This window comes from Cricetulus griseus, chromosome 7 (assembly GCF_003668045.3).
Source record: "Cricetulus griseus strain 17A/GY chromosome 7, alternate assembly CriGri-PICRH-1.0, whole genome shotgun sequence".
Classification (NCBI taxonomy): domain Eukaryota; kingdom Metazoa; phylum Chordata; class Mammalia; order Rodentia; family Cricetidae; genus Cricetulus; species Cricetulus griseus.
Window position 1 is genome coordinate 72,599,948 of NC_048600.1, and position 27,145 is coordinate 72,627,092.

The 27,145-nt window shown below is 41.9% G+C and overlaps 1 protein-coding gene and 1 pseudogene across 1 annotated transcript; both read left to right on the top strand.

Moving 5' to 3' along the window:
* Window positions 1-1,772: 1,772 nt before the first annotated feature.
* Window positions 1,773-2,735, top strand: LOC103160131 (olfactory receptor 2T4-like). Its single transcript, XM_027427412.2, has one exon. The coding sequence runs from the start codon at window positions 1,773-1,775 to the stop codon at window positions 2,733-2,735; it is 963 nt and encodes a 320-aa protein (XP_027283213.1).
* An 11,404-nt stretch (window positions 2,736-14,139) lies between these two features.
* On the top strand, window positions 14,140-15,102 carry LOC100773357 (annotated as a pseudogene).
* The last annotated feature ends 12,043 nt before the right edge of the window (window positions 15,103-27,145 follow it).

A 27,145-nucleotide genomic window follows, 5' to 3' on the forward strand; every position in this document is an offset into this window, starting at 1 on the left:
ACACACACACACACACACACACACACACACACACACACAGTCAAAACACACATACACACTAAAATATACAAGTATTTTAGGTTGAAAAACTGCATCTGTTTAAGCAGAAGACATGGCTTAAGCATTAGCTAGTTTCAAAAAGGCTAGGCATATTTTGTGCCTTTTGTTTTTACTTATTTTGCAGGCATTTAAACATTTGACTTTATCATATTTACACCTTGTCCCGCACAAACTGGCAGGAACCTATTTAAGCACCATCAAGTTCAAAGTCTCCTTGACTTGTGTTTAGAGACCCGTGCAGAGACAGGCTGTGATCATGGAGCATAGGGAGCAGGGAGCCCGTGCCAGCGGCATCTCAGTGTTGCTCAGTTTTCTCTCTGCTTTCTGAACCCCATGAGGTAGGGACTGTGACAGTCCACAAAGCAGCCAGTGCTGCAAGCACAGTCTGGCCTGGCCTGTGAGTACAGTCATCTCTGGGTCCTATAGAGTTAGATCCTGTGGTGGGTGGGACCTGTGAGGAGATGAACTTGGGGGAAGTCAAGCTTTTACAGAGGTGAACTTTTCTGCTGACTGCTAATCAGGGCTAAATGTGCAAATATATTTATTTGCAAATGCCTAAGTTCATATGAATGTTTATCTAAATATATCTGTAAAGTGTTTTTTCATCTATACAAAAATGCACACTTTTATACATATAGAAAATTTCAAATTCAAAGCTGTTTTAAAGTAGGCAGTAAACATGATTTATTTTAATTTTTCCTTATTATTTTGAAATCCAAATTCTTAAATGTGCATATAATATTCAAACTACAGAACAAAATAACATAGCACATGGTACAATAACATTACCCATCTCTAAGATGGTTCTCCATGACAATGATATCTTAGTATTAGAGTAGTGTGTGTGCTCAGCTATTTTTTTATTTTGTGATATTCAAAGAAGTTTCATCATTTTGCTTTATTTAACCTTGGCCAAATCAGAAATCAACATTATCAACAACATCGCCATCATCATCACCATCACTACTATCATAAATCATCACTACTATCAGCAGCAGAAATAACATCACCACCACCACCATCATCATCAGTACCATTATTTTGGGTAGCAGATGGAAGACTACTAGGGTGAGTGGCAGCTGGGCTGATGGCAGTATTTGGCCACTGAGTGGGCTCCTTGCCTCAAGCCTCTTAGGGTTCTGAGCATCAGTCCTGCTTGCGTGAAGGTGAAGCTTCTTCAAGCAGCAGAGAAATCCCCAGAGAGCCCTATCCTGGGGACTGAGGAGGCTGTCCTGGTTGAAATTTCCCCTATTTAATTATAATTTTTGAAAGTGTTTTTATATGATATTCAGCTCACAGTTTTTAAGATTCCCAATGCATCCTTAATTAATGGAGGTCAAGGTTTATTTTAAAACCAAAACTTTCAAAATATTATTTTTTGTCACTGAATCACTATTTGTGTTAGCATTGGGGCAGCACTCCTCAAGTTTGTAGTACTTGACAGAAGACACAGTCTATCCTTAGGAAAGTTCATGACCTTGAACTATAGAAAATTTTTCTTGAATCACCCACCAATGCTTCTGACCAAGATGTGAATTCTAAATTTTCAAAAAATTGATTGAACTATGTATAATATGCAATCCTCAGATCTCCAGCCTAGGGGGATCTCCCTCTGGTACCTAATCAGATTAGGGAACCATCACTGAGTATTCATTCCTAGGGTCACATGATGACCCTAATCCCAAGTATTCTTGGTTGCCTAGGAGACACCCATGGGCATCACCACCTGGATGAGCAACCGCACTGGACAGTCAGATTTCACCCTGGTGGGTTTCTTCCGACAATCCAAACACCCTGCTCTGCTTGCTGTGGTCATATTTGTGGTTTTCCTGATGGCCTTGTCTGGCAATGGCCTCCTGATCCTTCTGATACTCTCTGATACCCGCCTCCACACACCCATGTACTTTTTCATCAGCCAGTTGTCCCTCATTGACTTGATGTACATTTCTGTCACTGTGCCCAAGATGCTCATGGACCAGGTCCTGGGGAGCCACAGGATCTCAGCTGCTGCCTGTGGGATGCAGATGTTCATGTATCTGACACTAGGAGGTTCAGAATTTTTCCTTTTGGCTGCCATGTCTTATGACCGCTATGTGGCCATCTGCCATCCACTCAGGTATCCTGTCCTCATGAACCGAAGAGTGTGTCTCCTCCTGATGTCTGTCTGTTGGTTCCTGGGATCCTTGGATGGCTTCATACTCACTCCTGTCACCATGACCTTCCCATTCTGTGAATCCCGGGAGATCCACCACTTCTTCTGTGAGGTCCCTGCTGTGACAAAGCTCTCCTGCTCAGACACCTGGCTCTATGAGACACTCATGTACCTGTGCTGTGTGCTCATGCTTCTCATCCCTGTGACAGTCATCTCAAGCTCCTATTCATCCATCCTCCTCACAGTTATCAGGATGAACTCTGCAGAGGGCAGAAAGAAGGCCCTTGCCACCTGCTCCTCCCACATGACTGTGGTCATCCTCTTCTATGGAGCTGCTGTCTACAACTACATGCTCCCTGCCTCCTTCCACACCCCTGAGAAGGACATGGTGGTGTCTGTGTTTTACACGATACTAACCCCAATGTTGAACCCACTAATCTACAGTCTCCGGAATAAGAATGTCACAGAGGCTCTGAAGAAACTGTTGAGTGTGAGAACTCTCTTTCAGGAAACAGTCAAATAAGTCATTTGGAATGAATAGTTTCCTTTCTTTTCCTTTACATATCTGTTGTCCCAGTTCATGCTCATGTCATTTGTTTGATGCTCATATGCCTGAGAGAATGACACATCCTCTTATCTTGGCCTTTCGTTGTCCATAAATTTGGACGTTATGCCTCTGGTTTGCTGAGATATATTATCAGAATTTGATGCCAACTCAGTGAAATGGTTGTGATGTGTACATTGACACAATTGTATGGGTTTCATTCCTTTTTTATGTGTATTGAACAAACTTGCATTCCTGGGATATGTCTCATTTGTCATAGTGGACAATGTTTTAATGGGATATAAATATAATTTGCCAATATTCTGGTAGAAGTTGGCATAAATATTTATCTTAGATATAGCTCCATGGTTTTGCTATGTACTTCCTTGCTGTATCCATCAGAACAGTATCAGCCTTTTGGGAGGGTTTGGGATGTATTCCCCATACTTAATATTGGGAATAGTTGGAAAATTGTTATTATTCTTGTAACTCTTGCTAGGAATTACACCATAATCCTGTGCTTAAAAACAAAGATTTTATTTTTAAGGGTTTATGTGTTCGTGTGTGTCTTTGTTTGTGTGTGTATGTATGTGTGGTTTTTCCTGTGTGTTTCTGTGTTTGTATGCATACATATGCATGTATGTTTGTGTCTTTGTGTTTGTTCATGTTGGTGTGTCTCTCTGTGTGCAGTGTGTGTGTTTTATGCTTGAGTGTGTGTATGTATGCTTGTGTTTCTGTGTGAATGCATATGTTTGAGTGTGTGCTATGTGGATATATGTGTGTGAGAGGTGTAAGTGTGTTTGTGAATGTGCATGTGAGTGCAGTGTCAACAGAGGCCAGAAGAAGTCATCAGAGCTTCTGGAGCTTGATTTATAGTTGGTTGTGATCTGCCAACAGCACTGCTGGGAGCTGAATTAATTGGTGAAATGGGTTTAATCCAGGCATCATTTTGGGCTTTATCTTTTACCCATTCAGTGGTTTCATGTGTTGCAACTGAATAATGCAATCCACTGTCACCGATGGAAATATCATGAGCAAGAGCATATGTTTGCACTACCTCCTGCTTCCTTATTGCCTTACACATTCCTCCTGTTTTTTTTCTTATTCTGCACTTTTGTGATCAAGTGATTTTTCTCTAGTAATATTATTTATATACTTTCTTTGGTTTTCAGTTTGTGTACAAGTTTTTAATTTGTGGTTACCATAATACTAAGAAATAATCTGATAGAAAAACATTTATTCTAAAGACATATCATTTTGGTCACAAAAATATTTTGAAATTTGATATTACAATCTCCATCTTTTTACCTTTATTATGTTGTGACAATTCTTGTAATTGTGACCTTTAAAAATCATTTATTGGAGAGGAGCACTGAATTATGTCCATAGTCTTCTTTTTTCATTCTTTGCTAAGAGAATAAGAAATCAGATTTCAACCCTTTAGTGACAAGTAGTGGGGATTAGTACATTCCTGGATGAGTATAATGACTGAGATGGAATCCAGAAGAAATAGAAACCTGACCCGAACAGAAAAAATAATGAAGTTAAATGAGTCATCAACACCCTCTTGTCAAAGGGGGACAGGAGGAGGCAGCTTCCCTGGATGAATAGGTATTTAGTAGGTAGCTATATTTTAAAGTGTGAACCCACAGCTATAAAACTGTGTCATTGCTACTTCATAACACTAAATATTGGTGTTTTCTGATGGTTTGTGTGGACCCCTATGAAAGGATGCTTGAATCTCAAGAGGGGTCACGACCCACAGGTTGAGAACCTCTATAGTTTCGGTAAGAATGTTTTCAGTTTGCAGTCCAGGGCTGGAACCAGATATGGGAAACTAGGATCCCCTTGAGTTTTTGTCACAGCAAACCTGTGATAGACACCTGGCCCCAGTGTGGTGGGCTCACAGAAAGGGAGCTCAAGTGCAGACATAGGGGTTCAGCAAGGCTTTGCAGGGAGAGACACAATTCTCAGATACTGGAAGGAAGACCATGGGAACATAGAAGGGAGGATGGGAATGCAGGGTGTGATGCTTTCAAGGCCCACTAAGGGGGGTCAGTGTGTCCTCTCTTGGGACGTGGTTGAGAGTCATAATCATTTTGAGCTGGGCCCATGAAACCAGCGATGAACTCTGAATCATGGATTTGCTTCCCAGAAATGAGGTGTGGGGCTAGAGAGCTGAAGCAGGGTGGGCAGGATCCCACTTGGCAGGGCCTTTCACAAGGGAGTGGACTGTGACTGGAGAGGAAGCAGCTTCTCCCATGCTGCTTATTTCCTATAATCATCCAGACTTGTGCTCCCTATTGGCCACTTCCCTTGTCAATCATCCCTACACTTATCCCTTTACAGCTGCACACGAAGCTCATCACCATGCTTCAGCACAGTTGCTCTTCCTTCAGATGCAGAAGATCTGTGTTGTACAATATTAGTTGAAGATATGTTACATTCTATTATGCTGTGGAATATTTGTTTAATGATGCAAACGTGTGTTGCATTGGTTTCACTCTGTGAAGCTGTGTTACTGTGTTTGTCTAAAACACCTAGTTGGTCTAATAAATAGCTAGGCATGAGAAGGATAACCGTGGTAGCCTGGCAGAGAGAATAAATAGAAAGAGATGAACAAGGAGAGCAGGGAAGGAGAAAAGGAGGAGAGGAGAATGCCAGGGGTCAGACACCCAGCTACAAAGCCTACACAGAGTAAGAAGACAAGAAAGATATATAGAAAGAGAAAGGCATTGGATTATTTGGTATTTTGATGCCTAGGTTCTTGAGTTCTTTATATATTTTGGAGATCAGTCCTCTGTCCTATGTGGGACTGTTGAAGATCTTTTCCCATTCTGTAGGGTGCCATTTTGTCTTATTGAAAATGCCCTTTAGCTTACAGAAGCTTCTCTGTTTCAGGAGGTCCCATTTATTAATTGTTGCTTTTGGTGTCTGTGCTACTGGTGTTATATTTAGGAAGTGGTCTCTAAACCCTTGCATTCTAGGCTACTTCCCACTTTCTCTTCTATGAGGCTCATTGTGGTTGGATTTATGTTGAGATTTTTGATCCATTTGGACTTGGGTTTTGTGGGGGGGGGATATATATAGATCGATATGTATTTTTCTATATGTCAACATCATGGTATGCCAGCACCATTTGTTGTTTTCCATTGTACAATTTTGTCTTTTTTGTCAACAGTCAGATGTTCATAGGTATGTGGATTAATATCAGGCTCTTCAATTCAATTTCACTGGTCCACGTGTCTGTTTTATGCCAATACCACACTGTTTTTATTAATATAGCTCTATAGTAGACCTTGAAGTTAGTGATTGCAATGTCTCCTGAAGTTGCTTTATTGTACAGGATTGTTTTGACTCTCCTGGGTTTTTATTTTCCATGTGAAGTATATTGTTTTTTCAAGAATACTGAAAAATTGTGTTGCAATTTTTTATGGGGGTTGCATTGAATCTGTAGTTTGCATTTGGTAAGATTGCCATTTTTCCTATGTTGCTCCTATAGAGAATTCTCAACACAAGAATCTCAACTGACTGAAAGACACTTAAGGAATTTCTCAACATCCTTAGCCATCAGGGAAATGCAAATCAAAACAACTCTGAGATACCATCTTACACCTGTCAGAATGGACAAGATGAAAAACACTGAGGACAGCTTATGTTGGAAAGGATTTGGAGTAATGGGAACACTCCTCCATTGCTGTGGGAGTGCAAACTTGTACAGGAACTTTGGAAGTCAGTGTGAAAATTCCTCAGAAACCTGGGAATCAACCTACCACAAAACCAGCAATACCACTCTTTGGCATATACCTCCCCAAAGCGCATTCATACAACAAGGGTATTTGCTCAATTATATTCATATCATCATTATTCATAATAGCCAGAACCTGGAAACAACCTAGATGTCCCTCAACCAAAGAATGGATAAAGAAAATGTGGTATATTTACACAATGGAATATTACTCAGTGGTAAAAAGCAATGCCATCTTGAAATTTGCAGGAAAATAGATGAAGCTAGGAAAAAACCCTCCTAAGTGAGGTAACTCAGACCCAGAAAGACAAACACTGTATGTACTCACTCATAAGTGGATATTAGATGTAAAGCAAAGGATAACTAGGCTACAGTTCACAACACCAGAGAAGCTAGGTAAAAAAGGGGACCCTAAGAGGGACACACATGGAGGGTCTCAGAAAGGGGAAATAGTTGAGATCTCCTGTGTAAACTGGGAAGGGCGTAGAAGGGAGAGGATGGGGTTGGGAACATGAGGGATCAAGAACTCCATTGTCTTTTGGGAAAGAGGCTGCAACAGCAGGGGCTGAGAACTGGTCCCCCAGCTGAAATAGCAGAGCAGCTGGTGATGCGGTCTGGATTCCTCATTCTGTGTTGTAATCACTATGCATGGATTTTGGTATTAATAAAAGGAGACACAATCCCCAGACTTCTCTCTTTATGAACCTATGCCCCAAGGTGATGTGTCATAGAAATGCAATAAAACAGGTAATGGAAATAAGGGAAGCTGATGCACAGTACAGTCTGCCCACAAATGCACAGAACTTACAGCAGTTAGTAAGACCAAAGGATGGCAGCTTCCAATTCTGATTTCTTCAAGTGTTCTTCCACCCTGTCACTGTTGTCCAAGTAGCTGGCTCCCTCTAAATAAGAATTCAGCTTTATTTGTACATTTTTCTCCAGAGAAGCAAATGATACAAGGCAGTAGCTATGAACACTTTTAGTAAAAAGAGGATTTCTAAATGGTAAGACTCACCTCTAAATTAATTAAACTCGGCCAAATATTTCCAGAATCAAATGATAAATACAAAGCTGAGCATCCTCAGCAGGTCACAGAGGGTCTGAGAACCTTACGTAAAGCGAGGAAGGATGAGCCATAAAGAACACTAAGTAAATTTTAAGGTCAAAATTCAATAAAACTTTTATTTAAATCATTAGAGTCATTGAAAACTATTGACCTGCTCTTGGGCTACTTAGTGGACAAAAAGTGTTCCCCTTCCCAAATATTATACAAACTTTAAAAATACCAGACCAGAATGGAGCATCTGAATTCTGGGTGTTGATGAACCCACTTGGAGCCTACTCCCATGTGGAGAGAGGGATTAAAGGGGCAGTACTCTTACCCTGGCCCTTCCGGGTCCCTAGGTCCCATGGGACTGTAGGACATCTAACAAAAGGTCTCACAGTTCTAGTGAGTCACCTGTTCTCTTGATCAAGAGGCCATGGAGGCTCCACGGAGTGGATGCTAATCAGTGTACATTCTACAATGAAGACAGTCATACTGAGGAACAAGCTCCCAATGCTTCTGAAGGAGGCTGTGGTCAGAAAGGCCCTCACCCATCCCCAACAGTAACCATACAATGGTCATAAGACAGGGCAGCCAGAAGGGAAAGTTCTGAACTGCTAGTGTCACATGGAGGAACAAATGACTGTTTAAAATGTACATGGTGTGTTAATTTGGGAGTCAGAGTGTACAGAAGGATCAGGAGGGCATTGGCAGACAAGGCCATCAGGAAAATCCAAACTTGACCACAGCAAGCAGAGCAGCAGGGTGTTTGGATTGAGTGAAAGTCCCACCAGGGTGAAGTCTGACGGTCCAGTGCAGTTGCTCATCCAGGTGGTGATGTCCATGGGTGTCTCCTAGGCAACCAAGAATGCTTTGGACTTAGTTTCATGTGACCCTAGGAATGAATACTCAGTGATGTGTGCCCTAACCTGACCGTGCTATTGGGGAAGTTCCTTGGGCCTGGAGATCTGAGGTTTAAAATTTCCTTGTATGTAAGAAAATTTCAAAACAGAATTCATATCTGCAGTTAGAACCATCATAACTTCTAGTGAAACTGCCACATTTCAGGGTCATGAAGTATCCAGGTCACTTACAGTGTCCTTAATCCAGAGGACCACAGTCTGTAGGATCACTGTCCTAGACTATCACAAACCAGTGCTCCCAAAGGGAAATCAAACTTATTTTCAGGATTTATTTCAACCAGAACCGAAGTCTGATCCTCTATGGGCTAAAGATACAACTTGGGCTTTTAAACATTTCAGAGATATAATCCATATGATGATTACCCAGAAAGTAAATTGAAGATGTGACAAACTAATCTGAGACACATGAAGCTCCTTTACCTTGAGGATTGTGTGACACTGAGAAGTTCTGTTCTTTGTGGAGTGGCCTCATCTCACAAGTCGGTCCCAGTGATCAGGAAGACCATGGGAGAGGACCCCACTCATTGGCCAGACCCAGCCATGGGTCCAGCCATCCCTTAGGCATCTGGTCCTTTGTGCACTCTTCTAAAAGGAGAAGTATCTCCTCCTTTGTATGTGGCCAAAATCAAGTGAAATAATGGGTAGTCTTAGAATACTGACAGATTCAAACAGACCATTGCACACACACATACTTGATAGTTCATGAGCAAGAACTGTTTTCAAGAACTGCCATATTGATGCACATTATTGTGATTGGGTTGTGAAATGTGTAACTAGTTCTCAGTGTGAGCATCTATTTACACATTTATGATTTTTGTTTTCAACAAATGTCACCTGGTCTCTCTCATCTGGGGATCTTAGTGTTGAATCTTTTGATTTGTGTGTTTAATTTGCAAATCTGTAGACTACAGGAAACTGGGAAGTGTTGATTGGTGGGAAGATCTTAGGGGATGGGGAGAGTAGAATACAGTGGCACAAAGAACAGTAGGGGAAGGAATTTGAAGTAGGGAAAATGATGAAATTCAGGATAGAAAAGCGAACATCGATCTCTACGGATGTTTGAAAAGGCCATATGAAAAGGCTTGCTATTCTTCTTTATGTCTTCATAGGGATGCACATCTCCACTCAAAAGACATGGCTTCCAGAGGTCATGGACTGCCCAACAGCCCAGTGCCAGGTGTGAGGTATATGTTATTGACTTGTTTCTCATATGTGTCCTGGAGACCCTCAAAACTACACACACTGTTGCCTTTGCTCTTACCCTCCTAGAACTTGAGGGTAAGACCTTACTGCAGAAGACACCATACACAGTGTTCACAAGACAGGAAAAAATAACAAGTTACTGATGGCCAGGAAGTCTTCTCCCTGCTGGCTAGCTTTTGCAGTACCAGGAGGTGGCTTGTAGACAACTGCTGACTCTTCTGTCCCCAAAGCCTACCTGGCACCTCATAGTACAAGGAAAGCCAGTTAGCAGGATTAAAATGAATATGGCTTTTTTCCCATATCATATGACCAGAATGTGCAGACTCTTAAGACTATGGATTTTGTCAGGATTTTGTCAGCAGCTGTCAAGAATGTTGCTTGTGATTTATCGAATAGGGATGCTGTGATGGGGAGAGGAGAAGATGACAGATGAGGGATGGGACCTAAGGTTCAGTCTGTTGGGCACTATTAAAGGGCAGTGTTTATGCCTAAGTAGCTGAACTCCAAATTGAGAGTCTGCACCTCTTAAAACTACTGAAAGAGTATGTGAACACACACACACACACACACACACGGAGGGGGAGGAGAAGGAGAGGGAGAGGGAGAGGGAAAGAGAAATAGACAGATGAGAGGACAAACCTACTCTGAGAAGTGCCTAAGTCAAAGGCCATGCATTACTTGACTCATGTATTTCATACTTGATATTTATCTACAGTGTTCAAATTTCAGATTATTGCTAATTCTGGTTACAATTACACTTTTACTAATCTGGGAAGTTAAAAAAAGTACAAGGAGAAAATCACAGCTGTGTAATGGAGATGTCTCTCAGCTTTTTTTTTTCTCTATTAATTGCATCTTCAAAGTCTCCAAGGAACATTATTGACAAAAACCCGCCACACCAGCCCTTAATGAGCAGAGTCCAGCCAGGGATGACATCACTCCCCTCCTATTCCTTGTGCTCTTAACTAGCCACTGTCCCTTGGCCCATGTGTCCAAGGCTATCAGTAGCATCTGGGGTGAGTTGGACCTGAAGGGACACTGTACAGCACCTACTGTTACCAACTTAACATACATTTTTTAATCTTCTAGTAGTTCTTGACAATATTCCTTTGATTTTCAACTGTCTTTTATTTCTGCATAAAAGAACATGTACGTTATTAAAAAAAGCTTCAAATAGTATTCATTTAATACAGCAGACTTAGTATGTTTTATTCCCAGCTACTTAGAAGAACATGTGTGCTGCGTACTCAAATAATCTGTTGGGGTTCGCTAGCAGTCATGGAACTGCAAACAGAGTGTCATAATAACATTAAGAATTACATGCTCATCCCATGTTTTCAAAGACGAGAGCAGCAAGTCATTGTCTAGACTGAACTGCAGACTACAGAGGGGAATGGGGTTTCCAAGAGAACTGAAGAAGGGGCATGCTCATTGTCCCCCCAAATAGTGAAATGTGCTTTTTTTTTTTTTTTGGTTTTTTGAGACAGGGTTTCTCTGTGTAGCTTTGGATCCTATCCTGGCACTTGCTCTGGAGACCACGCTGGCCTCGAACTCACAGAGATCCGCCTCTTCCTCCTAAATGCTGGGATTAAAAGCGTGCACCACCAACGCCTGGCTGAAATGTGCATCTTTTGTCAGTTGGTTGTTTCATATTAGGTGCACACTCTGAAATCTGAGTTTTCCTCTGAAAAGGAAGGAAATAAGGTAAGTAACTCGGTCTCCTGGGGAGAAGTGCTGTAGGATGGCTTCAGAACAGACTCTGATGCTGCTGCCTCCAGGAGGCTGTGGTCACTCTACCAGTGCTGTTAGTGACCCCAGCCTGAAGCTGCATCTGGCTGTCCACAGGAGATGCAAACTGGAACAGGACTGACCAGGCTACAAGCCCCATGTGTGCCTGAGACACTGCGATCCAAGTCCTTCTGTTGTCTTGATGTCAGAAACTCCCATTTGACAGAGGGCAGTGCTGATTTGACCAGCACAGAACCCAGGTTTCTTATGATCCCCGTCTACCCTTGTGTTTAGGTTTCTATATGTGGTGGCCACAGCCCTGACCTGAGTTCCACCATGTCCACAAATAGAAACCAAAAGGTCTGGTGTCTCTGCACTCTTTGGGACATTTAATTTAGTCTCCATCTGCCAAAGAAACTTTGGTAGAAAGGAAATTTGTCTATCTATCTATCTATCTATCTATCTATCTATCTATCTATCTATCTATCTATCTCTTCTTCTATTTATCATCTGTATGTCCTTCCATCCATCTCCTGTATAGTGCCTCTAATTTGTCTTACATTTTAAGGAAGGCATTGGGACCCTGCATCTGTCTCAGCTTCCTGGGCATCACAGACAGCACAGGGTTTAACCAGTCCAGTAGCAGGAGTACCTTAGGGAACTCTCACAAAGGTGCAAACACACCTGTGCAGCTTGCAGATCCTTCTGAACTCCTCCATCCCCACCCTGTAATCACAGCTAAACTCTTCTCAGGAAGAGGAGATGTTTGTGCTGTATTGGTGAAGCTACCATAACTCAACATTTACCGATTCAGAAATCAGAAGGTTGAAAAGGGTCTGAAGGGTAGGCTCAGTTGTTAAGAGCACAGTTTCTCCTGCAGAAAACCAGGTTCTGGTCTCAGCACCCACATGGCAGCTCACAACTATCTGTAGCCAGTGCCTGGGAATCTTACATCCTTCTCTGACCCTCTTAGGATATAGGGACACAAGTAGTGGCCCCCCACACTCATACATGCAGTCAAAACACACATACACATTAAAATAAATATACATATTTTAGCTTGAAAAATTTAGTCTGTTTAATGAGAAGACATGGCATAAGCTTTAGCTGGATTCAGAAACGCTAGGTATATTTTGTGTCTGTTGCTTTTACTTATTTTGCAGCCATTTAAAAGTTTGACTTCATAATATTTATGTCTTGTCCTGCACAGACTGGCAGGAGCCTATTAGGCACCATCAATTTCAATGTCTCCTTGACTTGTGCTCAGAGTCCAATGCAGAGTCAGGCTGTGAGCATGGAGCATAGGGAGCAGTGCCAGTGGCATCTCAGTGTTGCTCAGTTTTCTCTCTGCTACCTGAACCCCATGAGGTAGGGACTGTGACAGTCCACAAAGCAGACAGTGCTGCAAGCACAGTCTGACCTGGTCTGTGAGCACAGTCACCTCTGGGTCCTATAGAGTTAGAGCATGTGGTGGGTCCTGTGAGCAGGTGAACTTGTTGGAGAAGCCTAGCATTTTCACAGGTGAATTTTTCTGCTGACTGCTAATCAGGGCTAAATGTGCAGATATATTTATTTGCAAATTCCTAAGTTCATATTAATACTTATTTAAATATACATGTAAAGTTTTTTACATCTATACAAAAAGCACACTTTTATACATATAGAAAATTTCAAATCCAAAGTCGTTTTTAAGTAGATGGTAAACATTATTTATTTGAAGTTTTCTTCCTTATTATTTTGAAATCCAAATTCTTAAATATGTACACAATATTCAAACTGGAGAACAAAATAATGTAGCAATACTACAATAATATTACCCATCTCTAAGATGGCTCTCCATGATAGTGAGATTTTAGCATTATAGTAGTGTGTGTATGCTCAGCTATTTTTACTTTGTGATAGTGAGGGAACTTTCATTGCTTTGCTTTATTTAACCTTGGCCAAATCAGAAATCAAAGTTATTAACATCATCACCATCAACATCATCATCATCACTACCATAAATCATGACCACCATCAGCAGCAGAAATACCACCATCACCACCAATATCATCATCAGTACCAGTAGCAGTTGGAAGACTACTAGGGTGAGTGGCAGCTGGGCTGATGGCAGTATTTGGCCACTGAGTGGGCTCCTTGCCTCAAGCCTCTTAGGATTCTGAGCATTGGTCCTGCTTGCATGAAGGTGAAGCTTTTTCAAACAGCACAGAATCCCCAAAGAGTCCTATCCTGGGGACTGAGGAAGTTGTACTGGTTGAAATGTCCCCTTTTTTAATTATAATTTTTGAAAGTGTTTTTATATGATATTCAGCTCACAGCTTTTAAAATTCCCAGTGCATCCTTAATTCATGGAGGTCCAGGTTTATTTTAAAACCAAAACTTTCAAAATCATTTTGATTGTAAGTTTCTTGTCTTTGAATCACTATTTGTGTTAGCACTGGGGCAGCACTCCTCAAGTTTGTAGTACTTGACAGAAGACAGAGTCTATCCTTAGGAAAGTTCATGACCTTGAACTGTAGAAAATTTGTCTTGAATCACCAATGCTTCTGAGCAAGATGTGACTTCTAAGTTTTCAAAAAGTTGATTGAACTATGTGTAATATGCAATCCTCAGATCTCCAGCCTAGGGATCTTCCTCTGGTACCAAATCAGATTAGGGAACCAGCACTGAGTATTCATTCCTAGGGACACATGATGGCCCTAATCCCAAGTATTCTTGGTTGCCTAGGAGACACCCATGGACATCACCACCTGGATGAGCAACTACACTGGACAGTCAGATTTCACCCTGGTGGGTTTCTTCCGACAATCCAAACACCCTGCTCTGCTTGCAGTGGTCATATTTGTGGTTTTCCTGATGGCCTTGTCTGGCAATGTCCTCCTGATCCTTCTGATAATGTCTGACACCCGCCTCCACACACCCATGTACTTTTTCATCAGCCAGTTGTCCCTCATGGACATGATGTACATTTCTGTCACTGTGCCCAAGATGCTCATGGACCAGGTCCTGGGGAGCCACAAGATCTCAGCTGCTGCCTGTGGGATTCAAATGTTCCTCTATGTGACACTAGCAGGTTCAGAATTTTTCCTTTTGGCTGCCATGTCTTATGACCGCTATGTGGCCATCTGCCGTCCACTCAGGTATCCTGTCCTCATGAACTGAAGAGTGTGTCTCCTCCTGTTGTCTGTCTGTTGGTTCCTGGGATCCTTGGATGGCTTCATGTTTACCCCTGTCACCATGACCTTCCCATTTTGTGGATCCAGGGAGATCCACCACTTCTTCTGTGAGGTCCCTGCTGTGACAAAGCTCTCCTGCTCAGACACCTGGCTCTATGAAACCCTCATGTACCTGTGCTGTGTGCTCATGCTTCTCATCCCTGTGACAGTCATCTCAAGCTCCTATTCATCCATCCTCCTCACAGTTATCAGGATGAACTCTGCAGAGGGCAGAAAGAAGGCCCTTGCCACCTGCTCCTCCCACATGACTGTGGTCATCCTCTTCTATGGAGCTGCTGTCTACACCTACATGCTCCCTGCCTCCTTCCACACCCCTGAGAAGGACATGGTGGTGTCTGTGTTTTACACGATACTAACCCCAATGTTGAACCCACTAATCTACAGTCTCCGGAATAAGAACGTCACAGAGGCTCTGAAGAAACTGTTGGGTGTGAGAACTCTCTTTCAGGAAACAGTCAAATAAGTCATTTGGAATGAATAGTTTCATTTCTTTTCCTTTACACATCTGTTGTCCCAGGGTCAGGCTTATGTCATTTGTATGATGCTCATATGCCTGAGAGAATGACACATCCTCTCATCATGGACCTTTATTGTGCAGAATTCTGGACTTTATGCCTCTGGTTTGCTTAGATATTTTAATCACAATTTGATGCTGACTCAGCGAAATGGGTTTGCTATGTATAGTGTCACAATTGTATGGGTTTCATTCCTTTCTTTTCTATGTGTATTGAACAAGCTTGCATTCCTGGGATGTGTCCCATTTGGTCATAGTGGGCAATATTTTTAATGGGATATAAATATAATTTGCCAGTATTCTGTTAGGAAGTTGTCATGGTTTTTGCTATGTATATCATTGTTGTGTACATCAGAACAGTGTCAGCCTCTTGCTAGAGTTTGGGAAGTATCCCCTTCCTTAAGAGTCCATCAGAAATGGAAATCTGACCCCAACAGCAGAGATAATGAGGTTAAATGGATCATCAAAACCCTCCTGTGAACCTGGGCACCAAAGAAGGCTGCTTCACTAGATGAATAGGTATTTAGTAAGTAGGTAAATATTAATGACTCAACATTCTCAAAACCATCTGTAGCAATGGTTCTCAGGCTTCTAGTGCTATGACACTTTAATACATTTCCTCTTGTTATGATGATCCCCCAACCATAAAATTATTTCATTGCAACTCCATAACTGTAGTTTGTTTCTGTTATGAACAGTAATGTATATATCTGTTTTTTGATGGTTTTAGATGAGCCGTGTGAAAGGGTCTTTGAGTCTCCAAAGGGGTCACGACCCACAGGTTGAGAACAACTGGTGTATAGTTTCTACAAGAATGTTCTCAGTTTGCAGTCCAGGGCTCGAACCAAATGTGGGCAACTAGGATCCCCTTGAGTTGTTGTCACAGCAAACCTGTGATAGACACCTGGCCCCAGTGTGGTGGGCTCACAGAAAGGGAGCTCAAGTTCAGCAAAGCTTTGCAGGGAGAGACACAGTTCTCAGAGGGTGGAAGTCAGGCCATGTGAGCACAAAAGAGAGGATGGGGATTCAGGGTGTGATGCCTTCAAGGCCCACTAAGGGAGGGTCAGTGTGTCCTCTCCTGGGATGTGGTTGAGAGTCATCATCCTTTTGAGCTGGGCCCATGAAATAAACAATGATCTCTGGGTCATGGATTTACTTCCCAGCAATGGGGTGTAGGGCAAGAGAGCTGAAGCAAGGTGGGCAGGATCCCACTTGGCAGGACCTTTCACAAGAGAGTGGACTGTGACTGGGGAGGAAGCGACTTCTCCCATGCTGCTTCTTTCCTCTAATCATCCAGACTTGTGCTCCCTATTGGCCACTTCCCTTGTCAATCATCCCTACACTTATCCCTTTACAGTCATGACCAAAAAACAAGCTGCTCATGAAGACCATCACTGGTCACCATGCTTTACCACAGTTTACTCTTCCTTCAGATGCAGAAGATCTGTTTGTCCATCAGCAAGACTCGGCATCCCCGTTGTGACTACCTGGAGAGGCTCATAGTGGTCCCAGGCTGAACCAGCAAGTAGCTGAAAGGAAATGTCTACGTTGGCAGACTTTGCAGAGAGAGACCCTAGGTGATGTATTAGGGCTTGATGAGTCAGTAGCTGAAGGCTGACCCTGCAGAGCTCATCTGGAGACATGATTGAGATGGCCTCTGGCCATTGGAGTCAGTACATGGAGATTGTGTCAGCATGAGGAAATCTGGGTGACCAATGTCTGAGTGTGTGAGGTTCCTTTAGATATCACTCCCCTCTTCATAGTCAGTGTTGTAGTGCACAGGTACAGTATCCCTGCAGGCCAGCGTATTTGGAATTTTTTGTCCTTCATGTCTGTTGTGAGACATAACAGTGAGAAATCCCATCCTTTATATGGGCCATCACTTCTTTTTATTTAGTGTCATTGGCAGTGTGACATTTGTTAACCAGTTTATCATAGGGCAGGAGAGCTAGAGGGGGGGAGGAGAGAAATGGAAGAATAGAGCAGGGCAGAGAGTAAGAGAGAAGGGAGAGAGTCCCGGCAGTGTGACATTTGTACATATGCACAGCGTGTTCCTCACTGTCAGAATGTGAAAGGCTGAGACGTTGCCAGTGAGAGTGATGGCTGGTCCCAGCTGTCAACTTGATTGGAGTAAGAGGTCCTGAAACACAGCTCTGTCTGTCTGTGGAGATGCTTCCAGAGAAAGCTGACATGTCAGATGGTACTCAGGGACTGAGGGGGACAACCGCGTGAATGTGGGCAGTACCAGGCCATGGGCTGGAGGTTCTTTTTTTTTTTTCCTGATTACCTTTCATATACAATCTAGTTATTTATTTTACAACCCAACCACTGTTTCCCTTTCCCCTTCCCTTCGCCCACTATCCACATATCCTCTCTGCTCCCCCCATACATTCTTTCTCTATTTCTATTCAAAGGAGAGCAGACATCCCATGGGTACCAACCAAACATGGCACATCAAGTTGAAGGCTGGAAGAGTCAATCCATTCTGAGGAATAGTGTCCCAAAAGCAGACAGCAGAGTTATGGAAGCCCATGCTCCCACTGTTAGGAGTCCCACAAGAACACCAAGGTACACAATTGTGACTCGTATGCAGAGGGCCTAGGTCAGTCCCATGCAAGCTCCCTGTTTGTTGGTTTTTCTTTGAGTCCCTATGAAGCCAAGTTAGTTGATTCTGTAGGTTTTCTTGTGGTGTCCTTGACCACTCTGGCTCCTACAATCCTGTTTTTATGTTAATACAGTGCAGTTTTTATTACCGTAGCTCTATAGTAGAGTTTGAAATCAGGGATAGTGATACCTCCAATGTTCTTTTATTGTACAGAATTATTTTAGCTAATTTTGATTTTTGCATCAATGTTAATGAGGGACATTGGTCTGTAATTCTCTTTCTTTGTTGAGTCTTTGTGTGGTTTGAGTATCAGAGTGTGGCCTCAAAATGAATTTGGCAATGTTCCTTCTGTTGCTATTTTGTGTAATAATTTGAGGGATATTGTTATTAACTCTTCTTTGGAAGACTGGTTGAATTCTGTGCTAAAACTGTCTGGTCCTGGGCTTTTATTGGTTGGGAAACTTTTAATGACTGCTTCTATTTCTTTAGGGGTTATAGGTCTATTTAAATTGTTTATCTGATCTTGATTTAACTTTGGTAAGTGGTATCTATCAAGAAAATTGTTCACTTCTTTTAGATTTTCCAATTTTGCATAATGCAGATTTTTGGCATATGACAATGATTCTTTGGATTTCTTCATTGTCTGATGTCATGTCCCCTTTTTATTTCTCATTTTGTTAATTTGGATATTCTTTCTCTGACTTTTAGTTAGGATAAGGGTTTGTCTATCTTGTTAATTTTCTCAAAGAACGAACTCTTTGTTTCATTGATTCTTTGTATTGTTCTCTTTATTTCTATTTTATTGATTTCAACACTGAGTTTGATTGTTTTCTGCTATCTACTCTTGGGCATGTTTGCTTCTTTTTGTTCTAGAGCTTTCAGGTGTTCTGTTAAATCTCTAGTGTGAGATTTCTCCAATTTCCTTATGTAGACATTTAGTGCTATGAAGTTTCCTCTTAGCACTGCTTTCATTGTGTCCCATAAGTTTGGGTGTGCTGTGCATTTCTTCTCATTGAGTTCTAGGAAGTGTTCAATTTCTTCCTTGATCCACTTTGCATTCAGTAGAGAGTTGTTCAGTTTCCATGAGTTTGTAGGCTTTCTGTTGTTTAAATCCAGCTTTAATCAGTGGTGGTCTGATAGGATACAGAGGGCTATTTCAATTTTCTTCCATCTGTTGAGACTTGCTTTGTGACTGAATATGTGATCAACTTTGGAGAAAGTTTTGGGAGTTGGTGAGAAGATGGTATATTTTTTTGAGTTTAGGTGAAATGTTCTGTAGATATCTATTGAATGCATTTGGTTTATAACATCTTGTTAACTCAATATTTTCTCTGTTTAGTTTTTGTCTAGAGGAGCTGTCCATTGGTGAGAGTGGAGTATTGAAGTCTCCCACTATCAATGTGTGATTTAAGCTTTAGTAATGTTTCTTTTACAAATGTGGGTGCCCTTGCATTTGGGGGCATAGTTTTCAGAATTGAAACATCATCTTAGTGGATTTTTCCTTTCATGGGTATGAAGTGTCATTCCCCATCTCTATTGATTAATTTTGGTTAGAAGTCTATTCTGTTAGATATTAGAATTAATACATCAGCTTGCTTATTGGGCCAATTTCCTTAGAAATATTTTTCTAACCCTTTACTCTGAGGTAATGTCTGTTTTTGATGTTGGAGGTATATTTCTTGTATGCAGCAGGATGGATCCTGTTTTTGCATTCATTCTGTTAGCCTGTATCTTTTTATTGGGGAATCGAGTCCATTGATATTGAGAGATATTAATGACCAATGACTGTTAATTCCTGTTATTTTGTTGTTGTCAGTGGTCAGTGGTGGTAGAGGTGGTGGTGGTGGTGGTGGTGTGTGTGTGTGTGTGTGTGTGTGTGTGTGTGTGTGAGAGAGAGAGAGAGAGAGAGAGAGAGAGAGAGAGAGAGAGAGAGAGAGAGAGAGAGAGAGAGAGAGAGAATTTTCAATTTGCTGGTGTGAGGTTATTTATTTACATCTTTTCATGGGTATAGTTAACCTTCTTGGGTTGGAGTTTTTCTTCTAGCACCTTCTTTAGGGATGGATTTGTAGATAGATACTATTTATTTGTTATGGAATATTTTGTTTTCTCTATATATGGTGATTGAACATTTTGCTGGGTATAGTAGTCTGGGCTGGCATCTGATCTCTTAGACTCTGTAAGACATCTGTCTGTAGCATGACAAATAAAAGACCCAGAGACAGATATTGGGGTTCAAGCTTCAAGTTGAAGATCAGAAAAGCAAAGCATCAGTCCACTAGCTCTTACCTCTACCTCAAACTGAAAGGTGATCCTGGCTCCACCAAACCTCAGACTGTGTAGTCCCAGATTGCTGCTACTTCTCAACATGGCTGGAGAATCCTGAGACTTACTACTGAAGACCCTGCTTTTGTCTTTTATATCTCTCTAGTGCTGGAATTAAAGGCATGAGCTTTGTTACTCTTTTAGGCTGATTCAATCTCATGGAGACTTGGGTGGCCTTGAATTTAGAGAGATCCATCTACCTCTTAATCCTGAGTCCTGGGATTAAAAGTGTGTACCACCATTGCCTGATCTCTATAGCTTGAGGCTGAATTTGCTTTCTGAATCCTCAGGTAAGCTCTAGTAAATCATAAATAATATATCACCGCATCTGTCCAGGCCTTTCTGGCTTTTAGAGTCTCCATTGAGAAGTCAGGTGTAATTCTATTAGGTATGCCTTTATATGCTACCTGGACTTTTCCCCTTGCAGCATTTAATATTCTTTCTTTGTTCTGTATGTTAAGTGTTTTGATTATTATGTGGAGGGGGCATTCTTTTCTGGTCTAATGTATGTGTGTCCTGTAAGCTTCTTGTGCTTTTACAGGTACCTTCTTCACTAGATTAGGAAAGTTTTCTTCTATGATTGAAGATATTTTGAAGTTGAAGATATTTTCTGGGCCTCTGGGCTGTATATCTTCTCCATGTTTTATTCTTAGATTTTGTCTTTTCATAGTGTCCCAGATTTCCTGGATGGTTTGTGTTGGGAACTTTTTAGATTTCACATTTTCTTTGACTGCTGTATCACTTTCTCCTATTGAATCTCCTGGGTCTGAGATTCTGTCTTCCATCTCTTGTATTCTGTTGGTGATGCTTGCAGCTGTGATTCCTGTTGTTGTACCCCATTTATTTCCAGAATTCCCTTAGTTTGTGTTGACTTTATTGCTTCTATTTCCATTTTCAGATCTTGAAAAGTTTTATTCATTTTTTCTACTGTTTGTTTGCTTTTCCTTGGCTTTCCTTAAGGGATTTATTCATTTCCTCCAATTGTGTATATTTTTCTGAATTTCCTTAAGGAATTTACTCATTTCCTCCCTAAGAACCTCAATCATTTTCACAATGTTGATTTTAAGGTGTTTTTCTTGTGCCTCTGGTTGTGTTGGAATGTTCAGGCCTTGATGTGGTAGAATAGCTGGGTTCTGTTGTTTCTTGTATTCTTACACTGGCCTCTAGACATCTGGGTTTGGGGATAAATAAAGGTCTACGTACTGATTTCTGAATTTGTCTTGTTGGATGGATGTTTTGTTCCTTGGTTTCTGTTTCCTCTCTGGTCTTCTGGTCTGAGTGGCCTGGGTATCTCCCAGTTTGTTAGGTTTTTGGTAGAGCAGAGAGTCTCCATCCTGCTTAGAGGCTGGGGCAAGGCAACTCAGGAGGTCACAGGACTGGAGATGGGGGTATTGAGACAAGACAGTGAGAGAGTGGGAGAGTTTGGCAGGCCTACCTGGATTTCTCCCAGTCTGTGTGGTCTCTGGTAGAATAGGGAGTCTCCACCCCAGTTGGGGGCTGGGCTTTTGGTGGATGGGCTGGTCTCTGGTAGAACAGGGGAGTCTCTGCCCTGGTTGGAGGCTGGAATATGGTAACTAGGAGAGTAGGGGACTGGGGATAGGTGAGCAGGGGCAGGAGAAAATTGGTGAGTTGGTGGGCAGGCAGTCTACCTGGACTTCTTATAGCTTTCTTAGTCTCCGGTAGAGCAGGGAGTTTCTCCCCCTGTTGGAGGCTGGGGCACAGCAAGTAGGAGGGCATGGGACTAGGGATAGAGTAGGGAGGTGCTGAGATAATGAGTGCGTGGGAGGGTTGGGGAGCAGGCTGCATCTCTAGGAAAGCAGGAAATCTGGGCTGGAGGTCCTTATGGAAGGAAGTAGGAGGTACAAAGTAATGTGCCTTACAAGCCCTTCTTCCAGTATCTGTTGCTGCTGTGGTCTCTTCCGCTGACACAGACCCCAGCTCCTTGGCCTTTCTGTGTAGACTCAATCCCGGGGACTCTGTGTAAGTCCCTTCGGCACTGGGCTGACAAGGGCTCCAGATTCTCAGAATAAGCAGTTAAGTTGTTCTCTGCCTCTCTTGTCCACATGACCATTGCTGGACTCAGCCACTATGGTATAAGCAATTTATTAGTCCCCTCTTCCTAAATACACAATATGTGCCCCTGGTTCTGTTACTTAAGAGAATTCCTAGTTACACAGGCAGACACATGTTTAGGAATCCATCTTGCAGAACCACTAAGACAAGATGTATAAGGCCTTGGGATGATGTTCCAGGCACAGAGTCAGCTGAGCCAATGGGAGGTAAAGACATGGGGTGAAGCGAGGGAACCCCTGCATCCACTGGGAGATGAACTCGGTGATGGCAAAGGTTTCTCTAGTTGTAATTTCTTCATTGGTTCAGCTACACCAAGAGGAGGCAGATCTGGGTCTCTTCTCCTCACTTCCTGTTCCCCTGTTTTTCTTGCCCTTGCCAAAACCAGGGGCTCCATGAAGAAGAGGACCAAGTTCATGGCAGAAGCCTCCCACCACAGCTACTGTGTGCAAGTGTGGCCTGTTTATCCTCTTCTTGTGTTGGAAGGAACCCACCACGCCTCCTCCATATGCTGTGTGTGGTGGCACTATCTCTCCCCTAATACAGCAACTTCAGGACCTGACCAAGGGCAACAGCTGCATGGTGACACTGGAGCAAGCCTGTCTGGAGCAAAATGATGGAAAACCTGTGGAAAATCTGCAGAGCCCAGAGATACACTCCTCACCTCAGCCTCGCTGAAGGAGCAAAGGAATCTGGCATAGGCCTGAGAGCCTCCCAGGAGAAGGGAGACCTCTGAGGGAGAGATGATTCTGTTTTGGTTGAAGTGGGAAGTGCAATCTCATGTCCTATGGAACTGCAGGGAGACGGAGATGAGGGCCACACAGAGGAACCACACTGAACCACCCAGAGGAAAATGCCTCAGTCTGGCCTCAGGAGGGTATTTATAGATGCTGAGTTTGAATAGGGCAGTCCGATCTGGTGGTTCGATTTTGTTGTTGCTTGTTTCTTTTTTATTTTTCAATTAAAATATGTTTTAGCCATGTTGGTCTAAAGAGCGAGTTCCAGGACAGCTAGAGCTGTTACAAAGAAACCCTGTCTTGAAAAACCAAACCAAAAAGAAAAACCCCGTTTTTATGACACTGACCTGTGCCAAGTCTCTGTGCAGGTGGCAGGGAGGTGAGTACATCATGGTGCATAGATGAATAGAGACTCTCACAGTTCCCACAGAGAGAGGATGCAGGAGGGCACCAAACCACAGAACCAGCAGGGTCAGAATCAAACATGTATATAGTGCGTTAGCTGTTGTGTTTGGACCACTGGGGCAGTCACAAGCCAAGGCTAGCTGAAGCATGGGGCCCCTGGAGAAGCTGAGGTGGAGATGAGGGAATGAAACTTCGTGAGTTCCAGTTTCCACACTATCCAGTACACACTCTTGCTGCTTACTTCATTTATATAATGTTGCTTTTTAAAAATGTGCTGTTCAGACCTAGTTTAAAACCCTGGATAGGGGCGGGTCTGTTTCCTTCACTGAACCTCTGATTAAGTCCACACCCCAACCCCTGTCCCTTATCTGGCTTTCCCACTCCTGGCCACCTCACCAGCCTTAACTCCTCCAGGGCGGAGCAGCAGACAATGAGTCACCACATCATGCTGGAACCCCCAGAAACCAAGCAAATCTGCTTTGGGCGTTGTGTGTAATGCATGTCTTCTCGTCCCAGCCTCAACTACCTGGTCTTAAGGGACCCTTCAATATCGATTTCTTTGCTGATCACCCCAGTGCCCTCACCTGGATCTGTTTTTTCCTTGTCCTGATGCTAGTGAGGGAGAGAGCCCCTTAGGTTTGCACAACCCCTTTCCTAAGATTTCTGCCCTCTGCTGGCCACATCTAGAATCACATCTGTGGAGTCCCAGTGCCCCCACACCGGCAGAGCTTTTGCACAGATCTTCAAATTACTCATTTTTAGTATTTCACATTTCATTCATTGAAATGTGAAAAGAGGCACATGAGCACACAGTTATTGTACATAACAACAATAAGTCTAGTAATGAATACACATTATTCTATTGTCATTGTAGACAGATGGGATTTATCTTTAAATCTTTTAACAAATACCTTTAGGCAAAATTTATATATGATGTATCTGTTCAGATTAAATCTCATTTCCACCATGGAAAGTTTACCCAGAAAAATGATGTATTAAAATAGACAGAGAAGAATTAATCTCAGACAAATAGAAGCTAAGGTAACTGGAATTGATATGTAAAATGAATAAAATTAAATAAAAAAAGAATTTAAAAGTGCATGTACACTCTCCACACACATATATACATGAAAGGAAAAGCCAAGTGCTTTTAATTAAGGAAAAAGGGAATGCTGAATATGGAGGAACAAGGGAGACAGTTTCTCACATAAGAACACATGGCAGAATACAATCCATGAAAGTAGTAGAGGGACAGAGGAGAATGGGATAATAACCAGTCATTTCTGACACAGAAGACCAGAAAGCAACCAGCATCAATTACCAGGGAAGGAAGAAAAGTAATAATAACCAATCAATCACAACAACAAACAATAAAACCGAAGCATTAGCAAACCCTTCTTGATTCCAACCTTGAATGCAAATAGCCTGAACTCACCAATTAAAAGATGCAGACTAATTGGATTAGAAGTCACAGCCAAGAAACACATGTGGGTAGGAACAGCATCTGTAAACCAAGAATAAAAGCAGAGGGCAACAGAGGAGAGTGGAAGGTTGGAACTCAAGCTAAGCAAATGGAAGGAGGAGCATGAAAGAGCTGGGGTAGCTGTTCTTAGACATGATAAAGAAGGCTTTGAAGCTAAAATAAGAGAGAAAGAGAACTACTACATATCAGTAAAAGGAATAGAGTTCACACAGATAGCTGCAGAAGTTTATACCAAGAAGACGGGAATATACATTCTTCTCAATGGCACACAGAGCCTTCTGTAAAATTGATGGTATTATAAGATACAAGACAAACCTTAATAAGAAATTTTAATCTTAAAAAGATAGCTTTTTGATGGTGGTGTTTTCTTTATTCTTTGGCTTTTGGGGGGATCCACCACCCAGTTCCCAAATAAATACACAGAATCTTATTATTACTTATAAAATGCCCAACCTTAGCTTGGCTTATTTCTAGTCAGCTTTTCTTAAATTATCCTGTCTACATTTTGCCTCTGGGATTTTATCTTTCTCTGTTCTATATACATTTGTTTACTTATTCTGTAGCTTGCTGTGCAGCTGGGTGGCTAGCCCTAGGTGCCCTCTCTCCTTTTCATGCTCCTCCTTCTTTTATTTTCCTTCTATTTACTCTCTCTGCCTGCCAGCCCTGCCTAGTCCTCTCTCCTGCCTCACTACTGGATGTTCAGCTCTTTATTAGAACAATCAGGTGTTTCAGGCAGACAAAGTAACACAGCTTCACAGAATTAAACAAATGCGGTATAAAAGAATGCAGCACATCTTTGCATCATTAGACAAACATTCTACAGCATAAAAGAATGTAACACATCTTTAATATTCCACAACAGCTTGTATGTGTTTTTTATTTTCATTCTATATATTACATTTATCTACCTTATGCACTTGTTTTATTACTGAGGATTCTGTTGACTTTTATCCCTTGAATTTATTTTCTCCTTCTCTCAAAGAGCTCCCCTCTGCCCTTTACTTTGCTCCTCCTGTGCTTTCTTCACCCCTGCTATCTTAGCCAGGTACTAGTTCTACATTTCCCCTAAACAATTTTTAACATTGTAGCACAATTTTCATTATTTTTTACCATTTGAGTCCTACAGTTATTGGTAATATGTTACTGTGATGTAATTAGTTGGGAGTCTATTTTAATATATGGTTTAGCTTAATGTTGTTGCTGTTGTAGTAGTTTTCTTTTTCTTCTCTGGTTGGTCCTGGGAGATGAGCCCTTAAGAGGAGACTCCTTGATAAGAAGATACTCAAAACCTGGAGATAACCAAGCCAACATAATGCAAATTATCACACAGGAAGTCAAAGAACAAGAAAACAAGACAACATGACTCCTCAAAAAGATCCTAATTCCCCCATTACTGAAGTGTGTAAAATGCCAGGAGAAGAATTTCAAAAGTTACATGAAAAAGAAAAACTAGCCAGTTTATCCAAAGAGGATATAAAGAAAAGAAGAATGAAGAAATCAATTCAGGATCTAGTTAAGAAAGTTGTAAATGCATGAAAAAGCCAGCAATATAGATGAAGAAGTCAGTACAATGGACCAAGAAGTTGTCACTATCGATGAAAATATCAGGTCCACAGGTGAAGAAGTCAGTACAGTGGATGAAGATGTCAACATTATGGATGAAGTCATCAACACTGATGATAAAGAAGTCAAAAGCATGGATAAAAAAGTCAACACTAGGGATGACAAAGTCAGCACCATGGATGAAGAATTCACCCACCATGGATGATGAAGTCAGCACCATGGATGATGAAGGAAGCACCATGGATGGTGAAGTCAGCACCTTGGATGATGAAGGTAATGAAGTCAGCACCACAAATAAAGATGTCAACACCATGACCCAGAAATTCAGCAAGAAAATGGAGATATGGGAAAATTAAATAAACAGAAAGGTCAGAAGGCTCAACGCATTAAATAAAACATAGTGGGAAACACCAAACCAACTGCCAACATCAAAATAAATGGAGAGAAACTCAAGGCAATTCCTCTAAAATCAGGAACAAGACAAGGATGTTCACTCTCTCCATATCTCTTCAATATTGTACTTGAAGTTCTAGCTAGAGCAATAAGACAACAAAAGGAGATCAAAGGAATACAAATTGGAAAGGAAGAAGTCAAACTTTCACTGTTTGCAGATGATATGATAGTCTACATAAGTGACCTGAAAAACTCTACCAGGGAACTCCTACAGCAAAGTAGCAGGATACAAGATTAACTAAAAAAATCAGTAGCTCTACTTTATACAGATGATAAATTCAATGAGAAAGAAATCAGAGAAACATCACCCTTCACAATATCCAAAAGCAACATAAAATATCTGGGGGTAACACT

Coding starts and splice junctions, on each gene's coding strand:
- LOC103160131 (XM_027427412.2), top strand. CDS start 1,773: ATGGGCATCACCACCTGGATGAGCAACCGCACTGGACAGTCAGATTTC.